This window comes from Ambystoma mexicanum, chromosome 1q, assembly GCF_040938575.1.
Source record: "Ambystoma mexicanum isolate Mex_15411 chromosome 1q, UKY_AmexF1_1, whole genome shotgun sequence".
NCBI lineage: Eukaryota > Metazoa > Chordata > Amphibia > Caudata > Ambystomatidae > Ambystoma > Ambystoma mexicanum.
The window spans coordinates 1,164,612,396-1,164,635,687 of NC_090922.1; the positions used below are offsets into that span (position 1 = coordinate 1,164,612,396).

Genomic DNA, 23,292 nt, shown 5'->3' on the forward strand with positions numbered 1-23,292 from the left:
CACAGCTCATGGGAGCCCAACATCACTTGGTCACACCCTTTGCAAGCCCATGGAAACGGGAAGCAGGAGGTGTGTGTGTCTCACGAACCCAAGCATCGAACCCAAACCCAGGACAAGCCTGCATGTGCCCAGGCGGAATACAGTGGATGCCCACGGGAGCCACACAAGGTAACACACTTAAAAAATAATCAAAAAAGCAATAATCGCGCACCAACAGCCACCTGTGTGGATGTTGGGGAAAAAAAAACACCCCCATGGGCTCATGGCCTGCACGGCTATGCCAATGTGGGAGAACTGCTGCTGTCGCTCTCATTACCCTCTGCTGCTGCCACAGGAGGTGGTGGTGCTATGGGAGGCAGCCCACGCAAAGCCCTGGTATGGTCCTCCATAGCAGCAAGCATGCGGGTGTGGAAGGTCTCGATCTGGAGGAATATAGTGCGGAGATCCCCATGCAGCACCTGACGTGATGCCCGGATCTCCTCCCGAGTTGCCTTCATCTCAGCTGAGAGCGAACGTGTGAGCCGCTCCAGCTGCTGTTCTGTCCTCAAGTTAGTGGAAGTCTCAAGGTCAACAAGAGTCTCCCTGGGGTGATGGAGTTCTACCCTCAGGGCTTCCCTGTGGCCCTGGGACTCTATTGATATCGATTGGCGTAGAGTCTCCAGTGCCGCCCGTCTGTACCTGTTGGACGCCAACATGTCCTCCCTGTTTGATTGACAAATGGAGTCTGTTGCCTGCTGTAGTAGCTCCATCTGCCTTTCAGGGGGGACAATGGAAGTGGCCACCCTCTCCATTGCGTAAGCCATCATCTCAACTGATGCTGCCTGTGGGTTGCCATACCGTAAATGGATTGTTCCCATGCGGTATTGCCTGGTGGCGTACGGCCACCGTGTCGGCGGGCACCACACCTGTTTGGGGCAAGGCGATCTGCGCCTTGCTGTGCCGGCACTGCCTGAGGCTGCAGGACTGCATTCCCCCTCTGATCTGCTGGCCCAGGAATAGGATCAGATGTTGTGGAGTGTGACCCTGCACCCGTAACCGCCAAAGGCTGACTAACCAACACTGACATCCCCATAGAGGGTTCTACCCCTGGTGCAGATGGGTTGGACAGAACAGAACCCCTTCCAGAAACACTTACCTGCGACGCCACATAGGTCTCATCATCCGAATCAACACCTGAATAGAGGTCTGGGGAGGTGCACCCAGAGACTCCCCTTGACGGAATCGTCTGCAGCAAGAGTGGGTTCTCACCCACCACCACACCACGTCCCCCACTGGTGGCCGGTTGTGCCTCAGGTGCCTCCTGGGTCTGCACCATCTCCTCAACCTCACCAGCATCAAGTGCGTCATCCCCTGCAAAAACATGAAAGACAAAAAATGGAAACAGGCATTAGCACCATAGCACACAAATAGGTCTGACAAGCTGCAGAACCAGTACATGATTTACACATGTCCCACATGACTATAACCCTCCCATGCATGCACTGTCACAGAGTTAGAAGGGGAGGCAAAAGTCTGACACTGATGAGACCAAGATGGAAGAGCAACACATTTGCTGCATGCTGGGTAGCACTGCCATCACACATTGGCCTGTGAGTGGCATGTCCTATACACATAAATGACACATGCCATCACACAGATTGCATGTACCATAGCCATGGTACATTCCACAAGTACATCCATATGTCAGTGAATGAGTACTGTCACCCATCCATGTGAGATGGACATGAAGAGATGAAAAATGCCACATAGTTTGAAAAGATACTTCATGTGCCACACACTGCAACACATCCAGTGTACAAAAATACAGTGATTGCAGGGCCATGTATACATCAATGGTTGTGCACTTCAACATGACAGGAAACAACTAGCAAGTTCCACATTCAAACAGGCCCAAAAACATCATGTGATCAGGACAATTCTCATTCAGCCTGAATGGTCAAAGCATTCAACTACCAAGGTGACACATGTGGGCCAATGTGGGGTTCTTCACTGACAGAAGCATGTCACATATGTCACAATAGGGCTGAGGAATGTGTTGCAAAAGTGGCAGAATTGAAACAATCGGCCTGAAAGAACACTGAAAAATACAAACAATGTTGTTGCATGATGCCACCTCAAGGGCAACTGCCGTAATGTTGCGCTAAATTACTACTGTGCACAGAAGGGATAGTGTCACACCCAAATTCAAGGACACAGAATGTTTTGGATGAAGCACATGGGTGACCAATACTACTCAGTCACACACACCCTCACCTGGCACTCAATCAGAACCCGTCACCCAAACAACATACACATGCATTACACACACACGCATGGGCACTCACCGGACAATAGGTCATAATCGGGTAGCTCTCCCACACCTCCGATCTGTTCCTCTGTGATGAAGGTCCCAGCAACAGACTCCTGTTCAGTGAGTTCGTTGTCCTCTTGTGGAGACCCACCGCCAGTCACCAGAGTAGCGGCATGACTTGAGGCCAGCTTGTCCTTTGCTCTGCGTTTCGGGTCGTTCCACCGCTTGTAGCAATCATCAGCTGAGTACCTCACAAATCCAAGGGCACTTATGTGGTTGGCGATGGTCTGCCAGTGTGCCCTACATTGACCAGGTGTGGTCTTGGACCCTGCAGTCACCACCATTTCGTGACTATGTTGCAACACATAACTCACAAGTGCATCAAGTTCCGATTCATTGAAGCAAGGCTTCCTTGAGGTACCGGAGTGTGTAGCCGTGCCTGGGGTCTCAGCCTGTCGTGCCAGATCACCCTTCTTCCTCTTTTTAGAAGGTGGAGCGGAGCCAGAGTGGCAAACGCCGCTCTGGTCAGTAGGGGCAGAATCACCGGTGGACTGGGTTGTTGGAGTTGACCATAGGACTTGGTGCAGGCATTGTCTGAAGTGTGATGTTGGCAGGGGGAACATCAGTATGATGGACCAGGACCAACACTGTCCTGGCTGGGAGAGTCAGAGCTGGGGCAGATGGAGCTGCAGCTGCCCCTGCAGCCTCACAACCCTGCATACTTGGGGCAGCAGATGACATAGCTGCCCCAGATCCACGTGGCTTGGTGACAACTTCCACCGCCACACGAGGCTTAGACTTGCTGACCTGGAAGTCAGCCAGGGAGTCATTCTGTGCCAGGTCAGGTGCCACAATGGGCTGGTCCAACAAGGGCTGATCTGGGATGGTCTCAGTCACGTTTCCCTCAACTATGGGGGGGCATGGGTGTCCCTGATTGGTCCTTCACACATGGGGGTCTAGGGGCACCCTGCAAATCCTGGCCATGGCCCCTATCGCGCCCACCACGTCCACCTTTTGAAGGTCGGCCACCTTTGCCTCCCTTACCGCTTGGTCGCCTCCCAACCATGGCACTGATGTTGTTGTGCGTATGGGAGGAGCAGTAAACTATTGTTCTGGGCAATTGAGGGTCAAAGGGGTAAGGTACTAGATGGAATTTGTACCCTAGTGCTCTAACAAGGCTGTCTGTGACCCCTGGGGGAAGATGAAGGGTCACGCAACACACAGGCAGCCCAAAAACAAAAACGTGCACGCAACCCCTCATGCATGGAAAAATGAACCCACACTATGCTGTGGCACCCAGAAACACAAAAATAAGCGTACGCGTGATACACGCAGCCTACAATGACCTCTGAAGGGGAACGCGACGCACGGGGCAAGCACAGTTGCTAAGTACGTGCGGAACTCACCGTCTGCCTGGAAAAAGAACGTGAAAAATACGCGTGTGTGCGCGTTGGCAACACACCCGCCAAAAGAAGAATTGTACGCTGTCTGAGGAGACAGGACAAAAGGAGAAGTGAACACTGTGAGGAAACAGGCCCAAAAAAAGTAGAAAAATGAAAGCTGTCAGAGGTAACAGGGAGTACGAACTTGAAATGCTGTGAAGTAATCGCGTGTGAACCGACAAGTAGTACAGAATCCACCCACTCGCTCTCCGCAAAAAGCACGTACAAGGAAATGGCGTCCTACATGTACCTTTTAAACCGGCCCACACGAACACATCACTTATGCGTGTACGCGCCTTTTCCTCCAATTACACGCGCTGACACTCGGACGTGCAGCTTTTCCACGTGTGCTCTGTTATCACGTGCTATGAGGGAAACACCTGCGCGCATCACGTCACAGACGCGCTTACACGCTAAGGGCCTTTGGTCCAATAATATCGCTTACGTGCGCTGACGCGCTTACGCGCTAAGGGCCTTTCCTCGATTTACACGCTGACGTGCAAGATTTTCACGTGCCAAATCACTCTGTATCAAGCTGGCCACGCGTTCACACACAGAAGACCACGCTCCTGCCCAGAAGGCTGAATTGCTGCCCCCCAGAGCCCTGAGCACGCTCTCACCTGCCATCTGCTGCTGCCTGATTGCCTGCTGCCCAAATGCCCTACCATTTGCTGCCTGCACGTCAGCCAGGGGTGCTGTTGCTGTGACCACCCCTGCTGGAACCGAAGACTCCAGACTGGGATTCCATCGCTCCACAGCCCAGCCCCAGGACCCAGTTGCCCACCCACTCCTGCCTCTGCGGTTGCCATGTCCAGCACTACACCATCTGGCAGCACTGGCAACCCCCAGCCAGAGAGGCAGAGGGCCACCAGCTTCACTGCCACCGAAGTTGGTGTCCTGGTGGAGCAAGTCCTGGGGCAGTATGATGCCCTCTTCGGAAGGTCACACGCCGACAAGGAAGGACGGACCAGGATCTGGACGGACATCGTGACTGCCATCAACGCGGAGGGGGTGGCAGTCCGCGAAATCCATCATGTCAAGAAGCGCTGGGAGGACTTCAGGTCCAGGACCCTCAACAAGGGCTGGCGCCTCTTGAAGGCAGCGGATGCTAAGGGGCGCCGGGGGCCACCTGTCGGAAGACCTAATGAGGGTCCTGGAACGCGTATGCCCAGCGCTCCACGTCCAGGTCCTTGAGAGGCAGACCCGTCTGGAGTCGAGCGGTAAGTGTACATGCATACTGATTGGAAGCTGTGCGTGTGGTGGTGTGCCAGTAGTGTGCAGGTTGCACATGTGGTTTTGTAGGGCCATGTATGGATGTGTATGTACAGGGCCGTGAGGCTGACACATGCAAGTCCTTTCATGTGTGAGACACATGGATGGTGTATTTGTGGGTAAGCATGCAGGCCAAATGCAGATGTGTGAGCACACATGTTTGAATGACTGTGTATGTCAGTTGTCAAGGTTGTGGTGTCACACATGGATGTTGGTTCCAGCTGCATGTATCTGCACTGTGTACATGTGCATGTATGTGTATCTGACAAGTGTGCAACTGTCATGCAACATGGATGCATGTGAGACTGATATTTAGAAGGCTGATTGGCAGATGTGACATGGATGCCGATCCCATCACTGCGACAGTTGGTGGAGGTGTACACATGCATGAAAGTGTGGTGGCATGTGTGCATGTCTAGTGCACTCCCTGTGTATCATGTGATGTCTGGCTCACCTTTGCCTGCTCATGCTGTTGTATGTGTATGGATGGTGCTGGCTGTTGCGATATGGCTGTGGATTAGCTCATTTGTGTGATTTGAAATGACATGTGTGTTGGGGATTGGGATACCATGTCTGAAGTTTGACAATGACACTCGTGTGCAACTGTCATGTGTGTATGTGTAACGCTCACCTGGCTCCCACGGGGGCGCTGGTCTAGTCTGGATTGCTGTGGCCTCTTCTAGCGTGATGCGCAGGACCCGGAACACCGATTGGACAGGACCTCCAAATCGTGCTTGCCTGGCCCGTAGGAATATCCTTCTGCAGATGAGAAAGGGGATTAACAGTCTGCAGAATAGTGTGCTAGCTCCCTCCTTTCCCCCTTCGTTCCTCTCTAACTTCCTCCAAACCCCGGTTTAAGCTCACCTTATGGTTTGGAAGGATGAACTCTCCATCCTGCTTCTGGTGCAGGGGCGCGCGTTCGTCCAGTTACTTCACTGGTTTTCAGAATGGCTGCTGGCACAATCCACTTGACTTTCCTGAGCGATGCGCCGTAAGTATGAAAGTTCAAAGTTCAAGTGAGGCCCCCTTTATGTTGTCTTTCTAACCTGTGATCTGTCCTTTATTTCAGGTGCAGAATGAAGGCGATGCGTCGAGGGGTTAAACTGCCGAGGTGAGTAGTGATGAGGGCGATCCCTCTAAATGTCCTTAACATTCCCCAGAAATGTCTCTTGTCCTTTCCCCATAGGGGCCGGGGTACGGTACCTGCCAACGGGGCGGCGCCGACCCGAAATGTGGAAGAAAAGCCGGTAAGTATTATGGTTGTTAATCGGGCTTTCCTTCTGTGTTCCTTCTGCTCACCTTTTGTTTCTTCCTCTCTCCCCTAGGTGCAGAGATGTGACGTCCGATGCCGACAGCTGCGATGGAGCCGGGAGATGTCTCGAGGACATGTGAGTGAAGCGTGGCGCTGCAGCGAGCAACGCAATGCTTTTAAATGGAAGTCTTTCTTCAGGGATGCTGGCGAGAAGATTCCGGATGCAGGTAGGAAGTTTGAAATAGTCTTTAGTTTTCACCTTTCTCTTCTCTTCCTTCCTTGCAGGTCTTCCAGGTTCGAGGCGGGCGTGGCTGGAGTCCAGGAGCAGGAGCAGACACAGTGATCGTTAAGCTGCAGGAAGCAGAACAACGCGAAGCATGAGCTGCTGTCTGGGCATGGCTTAAATAGCCTCCAAAGAAGTCCCAGGTATGTATCCTTCCCCAACTAGGTATGTGTCCTTCCCTGGCCAAGCCCGAGTGAAAAAATAGTCCCTATGAAAAAATAGTCCCTTTCAGGTCTCAGGGAGGCCTGAAGCGTGCAGCATGGTCTGCATCAGGTAAGTGCACAAAACACCTCCCTTTATGAGCCTGGCGCCTAAGGCGCCAGGACTGAGTCCAAAGAGCCCCTATAGGGGGCCGCTGGGCTTTTACCCGAGGGCATGATGCCTGCTTCCAGGGGTGCTGGGCCTGGCCTGGTGCTCCGGGGGTAGGCATCATGACAGCAACTCCCCCCCCCCCCAAGGCCCCTCCCAAGGTCGTTCCTTCTGGAGGTTTTGTTTTGTTTGGGAAATTCCGATGGAACCTTTTTACCAGCCGAGGTGCATGTACGTGATCACTGGGTTCCCAAGACCTTTCCTGAGGCCCGTACCCTTTCCAATCAATTAGATAGAAAAGTTTTGATTTTGAGATCTTAGAATCCAAAATGTTCTTCACCTCGAATTCAGGCTCCCCATCTATCTGAATCGGTTCTGGTAGCTTTGTTAATCTGGTTCCTGGGTGCACTGGTTTCAAAAGTGACAAATGAAAAACGGGGTGAATCCGCATGTTAGCTGGTAGATCGAGCTTGACTGCCACTGGGTTGATTATAGCTTTGATCGAGTACGGGCCTAAATACCTTGGATTAAAAGTTCGAGGCCCCTTGAGTGATAGGTGTTTGGTAGCCAACCATACTTGATCCCCTATTTGGTATGGAGGCGCCTCTCTTCGATGCAGATCCGCATTCTTTTTGTATTTCCCTTTCGCATGTTGCAAATGTGCAGTTGCATCCTTGAAGGCTTGAGTAATCGTAGAATGCAAATGGTCCACTGCGGGCATTTCAAGGCTCAGAGGTGAGTCCAAGTCTGAAGTACGAGGGTGATGTCCATATAGGGTATAAAAGGGGCTCTGACCAGTTCCAGAGTGTATCGAGTTATTGTATGCATATTCAGCCACCCATAAAATGTCCTTCCAATTACCCTCCGATTGGTGCAACAAACATCGTAGATATTGTTCAAGGGTCTGGTTCGTTCTCTCCGTCTGACCATCGGTCTGTGGGTGGTGGCTGGTCGAGAGTCTTACGTCGATTTGTGCCAGTTGACAACACTTTTTCCAAAAATGAGAAATAAACTGGCTTCCCCGATCGGAGACTAGTATGGACGGGAATCCATGCAAACGGATGATATTTTCGAGGAATTCCTTGGCAAGAACAAAGGCTGAAGGTAATCCTTTCAACGGAATAAAGTGGGCCATTTTGGAAAATAAATCCACCATGACCAGAGTAGTATTGTAACCATTACAAGAGGGCAGGTCCGTGATAAAATCTAGTGACAGGGTGTGCCAAGGTGCTGGTGGAATGTCTAAGGGCTGAAGAAGACCGGCGGGTCTTGTCTTTTGACCATTGTTTTGGGCACAAACTCCACAGGACATCACAAAAGATTTAATATCCTTTCGCCAGGAAGGCCACCAGAATTGTCGTTTAACCTTTTCCTCTGTTTTGGCAATGCCAGGATGTCCTTCCATCAGGGTATCATGATGACGGGAAATAACCAGTTCTTGCAATTCCTTTTCTGGCAAAAATAAGCGTCCTTGGAAGTAAGGTAAGCCATCCTTGACTGAAAAGTTAGACCCCCTTTTGATCCAATCCTGCAAGGCTGAAGAGTCCTGGAATTGTTTCACTCGTGCTTGAATGTCTTCAAGGGTTTGTAAAGTGGTTATCCCCAAAATTCTTTGTTCGGGAATTATCGGCACAGGTTCTGAGTTTGTGTCTATTTCTTCCATTCCAATTAGGGATAAAGCGTCCGCCTTACCATTCGTATAGCCGGGGCGGTAGGTGATTACAAAATCGAACTCAGCAAAGAACAAAGCCCATCGGAGCTGTCAAGACGATTGAGCCTTGGCAGTTTTTAAATATTGTAAATTTCGGTGATCAGTGATCACGGTGATGGTATGCCGGGCGCCGAGGAGATAATGCCGCCAAGCCTTAAAGGCGGACTTAATGGCTAATAGTTCCTTATCGGTGATCGCATAATTTACCTCCGGCGGCGAGAACTTTCTGGACCAAAATGCTACGGGGTGCAGTTGGTTGGTTTCAGGGTCTCTCTGAGACAGGACAGCTCCCATGGCTAAACTGGACGCGTCGGTTTCGACTATATATGGGAGATCGGGACGCGGGTGCTTCAAAATAGGTGCGGACGTGAACTTAGTTTTCAACTCCTGAAAGGCCTGTTCGGCTTCCTCGGTCCATTCAAAACGTTTATTTTTTCGCAAGAGTGCAGTGATGGGTTGCACCACACGTGAAAACTCCGGGATAAACCTGCAATAAAAGTTGGCAAAACCAAGCATGCTTTGGACACCTTTCACCGAACTAGGTGATGGCCATTTGAGGATGGCATCCACTTTCCGTGAATCCATTCGGACCACTTTAAGGTGTCAGGATGAATCCGAGAAACTCAACCTCAGTGGTATGGAAAACACATTTTTCCAGCTTGGCAAACAGTTTGTGCTGGTGCAGTTTCTCTAGGACGGCCCTGACATGCTTTCTGTGATCAGATTCCGAAGAGGAGTACACAAGAATGTCATCGATATACACAACAACACAGATATCGATGAGTTCCCGAAGGACATCGCTCATGAAGAATTGGAAGGCTGCAGGCGCGTTGCACAACCCGAAAGGCATCACCTGGTATTCGAATAGTCCATATTTTGTACGGAAGGCCGTTTTCCATTCGTCGCCTTCTTTTACTCGTACCAGATGATAAGCCCCCCGGAGATCTAACTTGGTGTATACGTAAGCGTCCTTGACCTGGTCAAGGAGTTCAGGGATCAGAGGCAGAGGGTAACGATTTTTAACAGTTATCTGGTTCAATGCGCGGTAATCGATACAAGTTCTAAGGTCGCCTTCTTTTTTAGGCACGAAGAACAAAGCTGAGGATGCCGGGGACTTTGACGGGCGAATGAAACCATTGGCGAGGTATTGATCTAAATATTGTCTCAAATGCAGATTCTCTGGTTCAGTAAGGGCGTAAATCCTGCTACAAGGGGGTTGTGCACCGGGCACCAGATCGATTTGGCAATCGTACGATCTGTGGGGAGGTAACGTGTTGGCCTGTTCCTTTCGGAAGATGTCCTGAAAGTCTTGGTACTCTGGAGGTGGTTGCACGGGGACAGAGGTTACTGATGCTAGATTAATCTTTGGATTTTCTGGGTAGCAGGTTTGTGCACAATCCGGGAAGGTTATTCTCTTCGCTCGCCAATCAATTCGAGGATTATGTGTCTCTAACCAAGGAGCCTTGATTACATCAAACACAACTACCTCCCGATGGCCATCCGGACCTACAAGTGTCACCTCAGCTGTGGAATGTGTTACCGGTCCAGAGGCAATTTCGGTTCCATCTACTGTGGTGATGACATCTTTGTTGGTTTTAGGACGCAGAGGGAGGTTTATCCTAGAGACCAATTCTCGATCCACATAGTTTCCTATAGCCCCGCTATCGATGTATGATTTTATAGCATGCAACCGTTTAGGCTGTTCCGGATCTACGAGGTCCATTGGCACAATGAAATGCGAGGTCTGAGAGTTAGTTTTCAAGCTCGGCAAACGGCCCCCAATGCTTGCCGGCCTGGTCGTTTCCCGATACAGAGTTTCCATGGATTTTATCAGCGGCTCCTACCACCTTCTTGGGCGGCTTAACCGGGCAATCTCGTAGAAAGTGTCCAGACGACCCACAATAAAGGCATAATTGCATCTGTCGCCTTCTTTCCCGTTCTTTTTGAGTTAGGGGTCCTTTAACCCCTCCGATTTGCATAGGCTCCGAGCCATCAGCCCCCTTGGGGTTAGCGTGGGTCTTGGCCAACACCCGGGTTTCAAACTTGGACCGATCTGCTTTTCTGTTTTGCAGCCTGTGATCCAATTGGACCACTAAGTCTATATATTCAGTGCATTCTTGGGGCGGGTTTACAACCTGTGCCAGGACATCTAAGTTCTCCGCGTAGACCTCAATAGAATAACGTGATTCTTTTATCCTCTGGCCAACCAGTTTCCACAATTAGTCTATTGAAGGTTGCAATTTAGGATAGAAGGTCTTGATTGCCCTGTCGCAGAGATAGAAGTTCGTCATCCAGAGCCTGTCCCTGGGAGTGTCGAGCAAATAACCTTTCCATGCTTGTTTGAAATCCTTGAAAATCACGAAGAATCGGGTCATCTTGAGTTACCAGTGGGACTGACCAATAGGCAGCACAGCCGCTGAGATATGACTACACAAAGGCTACCTTGGTCTGATCATTAGGGAAGGCCCCAGGTCTGCATAGGAAGTGGAAACGACACTGATTCATGAATACGGCGAATCGTTTGGGGTCCCCAGCAAAGCGTTCAGGTGGGGCCAGCGGCATGTTTCCAGGTAGATTAATCTGCACCGGGTTACTGGAAACCACAGGAGCTGGGTTCCCCCCGGAACCGGGTAAAGGAGTTTGTCCAGCTTGACCTTGCAAAAGCTGTCTAGCCAGGTCATCAGCTCTATCCTTTATTACAATCACTTCCCTCCTGAGGGCACTAGTCTCTTGACGAGCGGCGTGTACTTCGGCCCGTAATTCCCCCAGTAATTGGGCCAACTGGTCAGTTTCGGAAGTTTCCATAGCGCCTGGGTGGGAATTTGTAGGAAGGCTTCGTGTTCTGTAATGCTCACCTGGTTCCCACGGGGGCGCTGGTCTAGTCTGGATTACTGTGGCCTCTTCTAGCGTGATGTGCAGGACCCGGAACACCGATTGGACAGGACCTCCAAATCGTGCTTGCCTGGCCCGTAGGAATATCCTTCTGCAGATGAGAAAGGGGATTAACAGTCTGCAGAATAGTGTGCTAGCTCCCCCCTTTCCCCCTTCGTTCCTCTCTAACTTCCTCCAAACCCCGGTTTAAGCTCACCTTATGGTTTGGAAGGATGAACTCTCCATCCTGCTTCTGGTGCAGGGGCGCGCGTTCGTCCAGTTACTTCACTGGTTTTCAGAATGGCGCTGGCAAAATCCACTTGACTTTTCTGAGCGATGCGCCGTAAGTATGAAAGTTCAAAGTTCAAGTGAGGCCCCCTTTATGTTGTCTTTCTAACCTGTGATCTGTCCTTTATTTCAGGTGCAGAATGAAGGCGATGCGTCGAGGGGTTAAACTGCCGAGGTGAGTAGTGATGAGGGCGATCCCTCTAAATATCCTTATCATTCCCCAGAAATGTCTCTTGTCCTTTCCCCATAGGGGCCGGGGTATGGTACCTGCCAATGGGGCGGCGCCGACCCGAAATGTGGAAGAAAAGCCGGTAAGTATTATGGCTGTTAATCAGGCTTTCCTTCTGTGTTCCTTCTGCTCACCTTTTGTTTCTTCCTCTCTCCCCTAGGTGCAGAGATGTGGCGTCCGATGCTGACAGCCGCGATGGAGCCGGGAGATGTCTCGAGGACAGGTGAGTGAAGCGTGGCGCTGCAGCGAGCAACGCAATGCTTTTAAATGGAAGTCTTTCTTCAGGGATGCTGGCGAGAAGATTCTGGATGCAGGTAAGAAGTTTGAAATAGTCCTTGGTTTTCACCTTTCTCTTCTCTTCCTTCCTTGCAGGTCTTCCAGGTTCGAGGCGGGCGTGGCTGGAGTCCAGGAGCAGGAGCAAACACGGTGAGCGTTAAGCTGCAGGAAGCATAAATAGCCTCCAAAGAAGTCCCAGATATGTATCCTTCCCCAACTAGGTATGTGTCCTTCCCTGGCCACGCCCGAGTGAAAAAATAGTCCCTATGAAAAAATAGTCCCTTTCAGGTCTCAGGGAGGCCTGAAGCGTGCAGCATGGTCTGCATCAGGTAAGTGCACAAAACACCTCCCTTTATGAGCCTGGCGCCTATGGCGCCAGGACTGATGTCCAACATGAGCCTGGCGCCAAAGGCGCCAGGACTGAGTCCAAAGAGCCCCTATAAGGGGCCGCTGGGCTTTTACCCGAGGGCATGATGCCTGCTTCCGGGGGTGCTGGGCCTGGCCTGGTGCTCCGGGGGTAGGCATCATGACAGTATGAGTCCATTGTACAGTGCCCTGATGCCTGTGTCCTATCTCTCCCTGTCTGCATGGTCGACTGATGAAGAGGGTGGAGAGGGTGCTGTGGAGCACAGCGGCAGGGATAGCACCGCCAGCCGGAGACGCAAGGCCCGGCTCCCCTCCCAGGTTGTCATCTCGTCGGGGAGTGAGGAGTCCGGTGCCGCGTCCCAGGTCACAGCTGCCGAGGGGAGGTCCAAGAGGCGGAGGTTGGAGTTGGACTCCTCGGCAGCCGAAGGGGCAGCTGAGACCCCACAGGGCCCGACCGAGGAAGATGGCACGGAGTCATCCAGGTTGGTGGGGGGTTTGGTGGAGGAGAAGGCCATGCAAGGGACAGAGACGGGGTCTGGAGGTGGGGATTCCACTGGTGCTAGTGGTGCAGTGCGGGGGCAGGGACAGGAGGCAACACAGGCCGCCGCAGAGGTGCCTGTGTGTAATCCTGTCCCCGATCCTGTGACTGCATCATCTTGCACCAGCAGGGATACCTACGTCCAGACCCGTTTTCAGGCAGGGGATGAGCTTACGACAACTGGCCTTTCTCTGCATGCAGACGTGGCTATCTGGGACTGGGTTGAGACTGTCCTGGGTGGTGTGGCATTGCGTCAACGGGCCATGCGAGGCGAAATGCAGTCTTTTCATGGGGAGACTGCATGTCGTCTCGAATGGCTCGTTGACCACGTCGACCTACTGGGACAGGTCACCAGGGCCGGATTCCTCCGTTTGCTGGGCCTTGTTCCGACCCCCTCCTCAAGTGAACCCCCTATGCGCCAGTCGTACTCTGTGCCATCTTCCCACCCATGTGTCACCTGGGTGCCCTGTGGAGCTGCCTCTGACCGTGCGGCCAGGCTGGTGGAGGACACATCCCTGCCACAGTCGGGAGTCGGACGTCCAGCAGGGGTGGCCACCTCAACAACTGCACCCCAGCTGGAAGAGGATGTGCAGGCAGCAAGAGCCAGGGCACGGGCAGAGGCACAACAGCAGCAGCAAGGTGGAAGCCATGATGGCTTGGGGGCTTCGTCATCGGAGGGGCAGGCATCGGCCAGAGGGCAGGAGGACCCAGGACGGGAAGTGTCTTCCGTGTGGCAGCGGTTAGGCCATGCCATAGATGCGGAGCGGCAGCGGGCAGAAGAGGCATGGCTCATGATGGTCAGGGCGGAGAACTCCATGCGGAGGGCCCTGAGGCGGGCCGAGTGCCTCGAGGCAATTCGCAGGGAGTTGGAGGAGAACATGTCGTCGTTGCTGCGAACCCTCAGGCCATGGAAGAGGACCGCCTCTGGGACACCGAGCAGGAGTTCGATGATGCCCTGGTCCAGGACATCCAAAAGTGAGCCATCGGACTAGCCCGCTGCCCTTGTAAATAGTTAGTGTAAGGTTTCCTTTGTTTTTTTTATTTTGGTTGCGCTTGGACAATGCACCACGTTTCTGTATATAGTTTTTCATTAGGTAGTATTTTTGATAGGTTTCATTTCTTCAGTTGGGATCATGGACCCTGGATTTTTCATCTGTATATAGTTCACTATTGGATGCATCTCTTTTTTTGGATTTCCCCATGGAGCAATGGTTTTCACTTTTGTTTTTCCCTTGCATTTGCTTTGTTGGACTGTGACTTTGGACACCTTTCCTTTGGATTATGATTTCTTGTTTTTCATTATTTTACGGACATGCAGCTTTTCTTTCTTTATTCCCATTGTTGTTTGTTTGATTTAAATTCCATTCATGTTGCTTTTAATACATTTTTTTTCTTCATACTTCGATGTGTGGTATTATCTCATTGGTTTCATGCATGTCATGATATGGGTTTTCACATTCACTTTCAACCATTGTGTGTGTGTGACGGACATGTGTTCATTTACATACTTGCCATTGGGGTTGTATCATGTAATTGCCTTTTCTATGTGGTTGGATGCAATACTTGGTTGGGTCTTTGGGCTGGGGAGGCTGGCCATAAGGGCCATGATTGATGATCGTCATGACCTGGGGGCAGGGAACATGAGTGGGGGCTTGCCGGCAGGTGCCCTGCACTGCTGGGTGGTGGGTGTGCAAGGGGACATGAGTGGGGGCCTACTGGAGGGTGCCCTGCACTGCTGGGGGGTGTGGGTGCAAGGGGACATGAGTGGGACATGAGTGGGGGCCTGCTGGCAGGTGCCCTGCTTGCTGGGGGGTGGGTGTGCAAGGGGACATGAGTGGGGGCCTGCTGGCAGGTGCCCTGCACTGCTGGGGGGTGAGTGTGCAAGGGGACATGAGTGGGGGCCTGCTGGCAGGTGCCCTGCACTTCCGGGTGGTGGGGGTGCAAGGGGACATGAGTGGGACATGAGTGGGGGCCTGCTGGCAGGTGCCCTGCACTGCTGGGGGTGGGGGTGCAAGGGGACATGAGTGGGGGCCTGCTGGCAGGTGCCCTGCACTGCTGGGGATGCAAGGGGACATGAGTGGGGGCCTGCTGCTAATGCGTTGGTGATCAGTAGTGCAAGGTGACATGTGGCTTGGCTGGGGGGCATGCCCATGGTGGATGGGCTGCCTGCGGAACATGACCAGGGGTGCAGGGTAGTCCCCAGTGGTGTGGGCTGCCTGCAGGGGCCGTGGAGGGTGTAGAGGGAACACCTGGGAGGACCCACATTGCCAATTCACATGTAGGACTCCCCTGCACCCCCGAAATACATGTACCCCACTAGAACAGGGCCTATCACGTGTGAAACTTCCCGCGCACCACAGAAATACACGTACCCCAATCGCACAGGGCCTATCGCGTGTGAAACTTCCCGCGAACCCCCGAAATACACGCACCCCACTCGCACAGGGCCTATCGCGTGTGAAACTTCCCTCGAACCCCAGAAATACACATACCCCACTCGCACAGGGCCTATCGCGTGTGAAACTTCCTGCGAACCCCCGAAATCCACGTACCCCACTCGCACAGGGCCTATCGCGTGTGAAACTTCCCTCGAACCCCAGAAATACACATACCCCGCTCGCACAGGGCCTATCGCGTGTGAAACTTACCGTGAACCCCCAAAATACACATACCCCACTCGCACAGGGCCTATCGCGTGTGAAACTTCCCGCGAACCCGCGAAATACACATACTCCACTCGCACAGGGCCTATCGCGTGTGAAACTTACCGCAAACCCCCAAAATACACATACCCCATTCACACAGGGCCTATCGCGTGTGAAACTTCCCGCGAACCCCAGAAATACACATACCCCACTCGCACAGGGCCTATCGCGTGTGAAACTTCCCGCGAACCCCCGAAATACACGTTACTCACTCGCACAGGGCCTTTCACGTGTGAAACTTCCCGCGAACCTCAGAAATACACGTACCCTGCTGGAATCGCATGTGAAACTTCCTGTGCACCCCAGGAATACACGTTCCCCACTCGCACAGGGCCTATCGCGTGTGAAACTTCCCGCAAACCCCAAAAATACACGTACCACACTCGCACAGGGCCTATCGCGTGTGAAACTTCCCGCGTACCCCAGAAATACAAGTACCCTGCTGGAATCGCGTATGAAACTTCCGGCGAAGCCCAGAAATATTGGCCATGTGCGAGTGAGCGGGGTATGTGTAGTTCTGGGGTACAGCGTGTAAAGGGCCCTGTTGAGCGGAGTACGTGTATTCCTGGGGGTCGCGGGAAGTTTCACCCGTGATTTCAGAAGGGTACGTGTATTCCTGGGGTTTGCGGGAAGTTTCACCCGCGAAAGGGCCCTGTTCGAGCGGAGTATGTGTATTTCAGGGGTGCGCAGCAAGTTTTACATGCGAAAGGGCAACGCCTGTGCACAATACGTCACAGACGCGCCTACGCGCTAAGGGCCTTTGGTCCAATGATATCGCATACGTGTGCTGACGCACTTATGCGCTAAGGGCCTTTCCTCGAATTACACGCTGACGTGCAAGATTTTCACGTGTCAAATCTCTCCGTATCAAGCTGGCCACACGTACACACACGGAAGACCACGCTCCTGCCCTGAAGGCCATTTTCCTGCCCCCCAAGAGCCCCGAGCACGCTGCCACCAGCCATCTGGTGCTGCCTGCCTGCTGCCCACGTGCCCTGCTATTTGGTGCCTGCACGTCAGCCATCTGCAGGGGTGCAGTTGCTGTGTCCACCCCTGCTGGAACAGAAGGCTCCCGACTGGGATTCCATCGCTCCACAGCCCAGCCCCAGGACCCAGTTGCCCACCCACTCCTGCCTCTGGGGTTGCCAAGTCGGGCACATCTCCATCTAGCACCACTGGCAACCCCCAGCCAGATAGGCAGAGGCCACCAGCTTCTCTGCAACCGAAGTTGGTGTCCTAGTGGAGCATGTCCTGGGGCATTATGATGCCCTCCTCGGAACGTCGCGCGCTGACAAGGAAGGACGGACCAGGATCTGGACGGACATCGTGACTGCCATCCACGCGGAGGGGGTGGCAGTCCGCGAATTCCATCATGTCAAGAAGCGCTGGGAGGACTTCAGGTCCAGGACCCTCGTAAAGGCCCGGCACCTCGTGGAGGGGGGCCGGGGCAGCATGAGTACCATCCAGATGAGGGTCCTGAAACGCGTAGGCTCAGCGCTCCACGCCCAGATCCTTCGGAGGCAGACCCGTCCGGAGTTGAGCGGTAAGTGGCCAAGCATTGCTGTGTGAGACAGGGCATGTTGCAGGGTGCTGGTTGTCTGATACTTGCCTGTATGTGTGACATAGGCCATGTACGTATGTGTGTTTGCAGGGACATCATGGTCATGCATGTGAGACCAGTAATGTGTGAACCACATGGTTGATGCATGTGTTACAATGCAACATGCGGAGCAGCATGGGGAATGCACGCATTAATGCATGGTTGTCTCTGTTATTGGACTTGGCTGGGGTGTGAGAGATGGGTGCTGCTGTCATGGACATGTATGGTGTCCATGTCTGTGTGTCTGACTTGCGTGTCTGTGACTTGGAAATGCCATGGATGCATGACACATGTCTGTGACAATGTTCAGATTCACTGATGCAGCCTACTCATCCTTGTATCCACTGTGTCTGGGGTGTACGAGGCCAGATGGATGAAACTAGGGTGAAGTGTGTGCATGTGATGGGCATGACCCATGATGCATGCAAGTTTCAAACCAGCATTGTATGTTTGACGAGTCCCTTGGACATGTATGCTAATGTTCATAGCAGGCGCCATGCCTGTTACTGCAGGTGTTTTGCCTGCACTGACCCATGTGTCGTGGAGGGACATGATGGAAGTGATGTTTGACAGTGCCACTCATCTGCTATTGCTTCCTGTATAGGGGACCATTGTACAGTACCCTGATGCTTGTGTTCTATGTCTCCCTCTACACAGCAGCAAGTGATGAAGAGGGCGGAGACGGCGCTGTGGAGCAAAGCGGTGGGGATGCCCCCACTGGCCGGCGGCGCAATGCCCAGTCCCCTACCAGAATTTACCATCGTCCGGGAGTGAGGGGACTGGTGCTGTGTCTGCCACTACGGCCAGGGCCAGGGGCAGGAGGCAGCACAGGTCACCGCAGAGGGGCCTGTGCATTTGCTGTCCCTGACCCTGTGACTGCACCACCATGCACCAGCAGGGATGCCCCATCCCAGGCCCGTCCGCAGGTAGGGGGGATGTCCATGTCATCTGACACTCCTCTACCTGCGGACGAGGGGACCCCTGGCCAAATGGAGAAGGTCCTGATTGGTGTTGCGTTGCGCACGCGTGACATTCGTGATGACGTGCGTGCTTCCCGGGGGGAGCACGCACGTCATCACTAAGAGCAACGTGCCAACGTGGCCCAGTTGGGAGTGTCCATGGTCGGGGGTTTTGTACATGTGTCGGCCACTCTGGCAGCCCTCTCCTCCTCTGTGGAGACTATGCGCCAGTCGTTCTCCATGCAGTCTTCCGGCCCAGATGCCACCAAGGCCCCCTGTGGACCTGCCCTGACCAACGCTGCCAGCTCGGTGGGGATCCCATCCCTGCCACAGTCGGGAGTCGGAGGTCCAGCAGGGGTGGACACCACAGCAACTGGACCCCAGCAGATGGAGGATGTGTCGGCATCATCGAGCAGGGCACGTGCACGACGGCGTCTGTGGATTCCATCAGCCTGGATGCTGTCGTGCTGGCAGAGGCAGTTGCGTCGGAGGCAGCGGCAGGCTCAACTTGAGAGGCATCATGGCTCGGGGCAATCTACTTCAGAGGGGCAGACATCGGCCGGAGGGCAGGAAGACCCTGGAATGGGAGTGTCTTCTGTGTGGCAGTGGTTGGGCCAGCAGATAGGTGCGGCGGGCGGAGGAGGCACGGCTCACGATGGTCAGGGCGGAGAACTCCATGCGCAGGGCGCTGAGGCGGGCTGAGTACCTCGAGGGAATTCGCAGGGAGTTAGAGGTGGACATGGCGTTATCCCTGCGAGACCTCGGGCCAGAGAACAGGCGCGCCTCCAAGACATTGAACAGGAGTTCGATGATGCCCTGGCCCATGACATCAACAAGTGAGCCGTTGGACTTGCCCGCCGCCATTGTATATAGTTCATTAGTGTTAAGTTTCATTTCTTTTTTATTTCATTTGGGGCGCATGGACTATGCCCCACATTTTTGTATATAATTAGTAATTTGGTAGGTTTCATTATAGGTTTCATTTATGTTGTTGGGCTCATGGACCCTGGATTTGCTATTTGTACATAGTTTTACAATGGATTTTTCTCCTTCATCTTTATTTTTCTTCACCATGGAGCAATGGATATTACGCGTTTCTTTCCCTTTGGATTTGCTTTGTTGGACGGTGACTTTGGACACATTTTCATTTGGATTAATTTGGATTCTCTTTTTTTTATTTATCATTTTTTGGGACATGTTGCATTTTCATTATTATTGGCATTATTGTATGTTTTTATTTCATTCCCTTCATTTTGACTTGATTACATTTTTGTTTCTTACTTCAATGTGTGGTCTTCTCTCATTGGTTTCATGCATGTCACAATGTGGGTTTTCTCAGTCATGTGTTGCCATTGTGTGGGTCGGACAGACTTGTACTCAGCGCATACTGCTTATTTGTGATCTATCATGTAATGGGGATTTCTATTTGGAGTGGATGTAAAGCTTGGTTGGTTGTTTGGACTGGGGTGCTGTGGTGTGGGATTTGTGTGGCCATAAGAGCCATGGATCTGGATTGTGATGACGTGTTGGCTGGGGGACATGTGTCAAGGTCTGTTGGCAGGTGCCTGTCAATGATGGGAGGGGTGGGGGTGCAGGGGGACATGTGTGGGGGCCTGCTGGCAGGTGCCCCTGACTGCTGGGGGGTGGGGGTGTTGGGGGACATGTGTGGGGGCCTGCTGGCAGGTGCCCCTGACTGCTGGTGGGTGGGGGTGCTGGGGGACATGTGTGGGGGCCTGCTGGCAGTTGCCCTGCACTGCTGGGGGTGGGGGTGCTGGGAGACAGGTGTGGGGGCCTGCAGGCAGGTGCCCCTCAGTGCTGGGGGGTGGGGGTGCAAGGGGACATGAGTGAGGGCCTGCTGGCAGGTGGCCTGCACTGCTGGGGGATGGGGTGCAAGGGGACATGAGTGGGGGCCTGTTGGGAGGTGCCCCTCAGTGCTGGGGGGTGGGGGTGCAAGGGGACATGAGTGGGGGCCTGTTGGCAGGTGCCCCTCAGTGCTGGGGGGTGGGGGTGCAAGGGGACATGAGTGGGGGCCTGCTGGCAGGTGCCCCTCAGTGCTGCGGGTGGGGATGCAAGGGGTCATGAGTGGGGGCCTGCTGGCAGGTGCCCTGCATTGCTGGGGGGTGGGGGTGCCAGGGGACATGAGTGGGGGCCTGCTGGCAGGTGCCCTGCACTGCTGGGGGGTGGGGGTGCAAGGGGACATGAGTGGGGGCCTGCTGGCAGGTGCCCTGCACTGCTGGGGGGTGGGTGTGCAAGGGGACATGAGTGGGACATGAGTGGGGGCCTGCTGGCAGGTGCCCTGCACTGCTGGGGGGTGGGGGTGCAAGGGGACATGAGTGGGACATGTGTGGGGGCCTGCTGGCAGGTGCCCTGCACTGCTGGGGAGTGGGGGTGCTGCTGGACATGTGTGGGGGCCTGCTGGCAGGTGCCCTGCACTGCTGGGGGTGCAAGGGGACATGAGTGGGACATGTGTGGGGGCCTGCTGGCAGGTGCCCTGCACTGCTGGGGGGTGGGGGTGCTGGGGGACATGTGTGGGGGCCTGCTGGCAGGTGCCCTGCACTGCTGGGGGGTGGGGGTGCAAGGGGACATGAGTGGGACATGTGTGGGGGCCTGCTGGCAGGTGCCCTGCACTGCTGGGGAGTGGGGGTGCAAGGGGACATGAGTGGGACATGTGTGGGGGCCTGCTGGCAGGTGCCCTGCACTGCTGGGGGGGTGGGGGTGCTGGGAGACATGAGTTGGTGATCATATTGCAATGTGACATGTGGCTTGGCTGGGGGGCATGCCCATGGTGGATGTGCTGCCTGCGGGACATGAACAGGGGTGCGAGGTAGTCCCCTGTGGTGTGGGCTGCCTGCAGGGGCCGTGGAGGGGGTAGAGGGGACACCTGGGAGGCCCCACACTGCCAATTCACGTGTAGGACTCCCCGCGCACCCCCAAAATACGCGTTCCCCACTCTGACAGCAAAATCGCGTGTGAAACTTCCCGCACACCCCTGAAATACACGTACCCAACTCCAATCGCGTGTGAAACTTCCCGCGCACCCCTGAAATACACGTATCCAGCCCAATCGCGTGTGAAACTTCCCGCGCACCCCTGAAATACACATACCCAAGCCAATCGCGTGTGAAACTTCCCGCGCACCCCTGAAATACACGTACCCAGCCCAATCGCGTGTGAAACTTCCCGCGCACCCCAGTAATGCACGTACCCTACTCCAATCGCGTGTGAAACTTCCCGCGCACCCCAGTAATACACGTACCCTACTCCAATTGTGTGTGAAACTTCCCGCGCACCCCAGTAATACACGTACCCAGCCCAATCGCGTGTGAAACTTCCCGCGCACCCCTGAAATACACGTACATAGGCCAATCGCATGTGAAACTTCCCGCGCACCACTGAAATACACGTACCCAGGCCATTCGCATGTGAAACTTCCCGCTCACCCCTGAGATACACGTACCCAGCCCAATCGCGTGTGAAACTTCCCGCGCACCCCCGTAATACACGTAATACACGTACCCCACTCGCACAGGCCCTTTCGCGAGTGAAAGTTCCCGCGCACCCCGTAATACACGTAATACACGTACCCCACTCGCACAGGCCCTTTCGCGAGTGAAAGTTCCAGCGAACCCCGTAATACATGTACCCTGCTGAAATCGTGTGTGAAAATTCCTCCAAACCCCAGTAATACACGTACCCCCCTCACACAGGCCCTTTCGCATGTGAAACTTCACGCACACCCCAGTAATACACGTTCCCCGCTTGGCGTATGCTGTTTGGCAGCCCTGTAAACTGGTCCAGGGTTAGCGCAGCCCTTTGCGCTGAATTGGGAATTTTGATGGCTTTTCCTTGCGCGAGGGCGTTCTTGGGGACGTAACTGGTGCTGCTGCAGGGTCGCTGCACCACTCTGTGCCACGGCTGGTTTTGGCGGCTAAAATCCATGAAATCGATTTTAGCGCACACGGCTGGCGCATACATTCGCACGCGCACACTGTGCGCCAGCCGCGTGCACCACTTTTGTGCGAAATTCTATGAATTACCCTGCTTGCGTTTTCATATGTCGCATCATCTCGTGAAACACTTTGCATTATCTCATTTAAAACATATGATATAATGTTGATGTAAATTACATATTTACTTTTCTGAAAGCAATCAAAACCAAGTGGATTATCCTTTCAAGAATGTATGTCAGGAAAAAAAACTGATGCAATTATATAAGCAAATAGAAGTGCATTGTAAATAGATTCAGTGTTATCTTTTCTATGTGAGACTTTAAGCAGGGAATATATAGGCTGTTTAAATCTGCATTGACAGATTGATGTTCAAATGTAGCTTTGTTGATTCATACATGGAACCAGACAAGCTCCTTTCTGGTTTAGCCCTGCACATATTTCTGATGGGGAAGTCTTCCCATGAGTTTAGTTTGGCCATCTGGATATATAAAAAACTTGATTTTGCACCAAAGAAACACATTACAATCTCTATAAAAAAGAATATCTGTTCAATGCCTCAGAGTAATGGGATGCACCCACCTATATGGGCTCATCTCAAGAGAAATAGCCTTAGAAAAATATCAGAATACATGCAAGTGGATTCAAATCTATGGTCCTCTGAATAGACACCATCTGGACGGTCCCATTACATGAGGCTCTGCATTACAGGCCCAAAGCCTCAATTGCAGCAGAGTGTCACCTTTGGAATAGAATTCCCGATTAAAATTCAACAGAAGTCCAGTTAATGGAATTACAAACAAAAGAGGCCTCTCAGCTATTCATAGCAATCAAACGTCCCATACACCTCATTACTCAAAGTTCCTTGAGCGAGTGGTCTTCAACCAGATCACTAAGTACATTGTGGAAAATTGCCATTGAGATCCACTTCAATCTTCTGTAGTAAACACAACA

At 53.2% G+C, this 23,292-nt stretch overlaps 1 protein-coding gene across 3 annotated transcripts in view; it reads right to left on the reverse strand.

Annotated features, from left to right (window-relative positions):
* FPGT (fucose-1-phosphate guanylyltransferase) overlaps positions 1-23,292 on the reverse strand; it is a 172,308-nt gene that overhangs the window by 31,933 nt on the left and 117,083 nt on the right. For 2 of the 3 annotated variants that reach the window (XM_069641914.1, XM_069641913.1), the window contains one exon: positions 1,136-1,350. The exons of the other annotated variant lie outside the window; for it this stretch is intronic. In XM_069641914.1, coding sequence (XP_069498015.1) covers positions 1,136-1,350 — 215 coding nt within the window. The remainder of the gene's footprint in view (positions 1-1,135; positions 1,351-23,292) is intronic. 3 annotated transcript variants of the gene reach the window in all.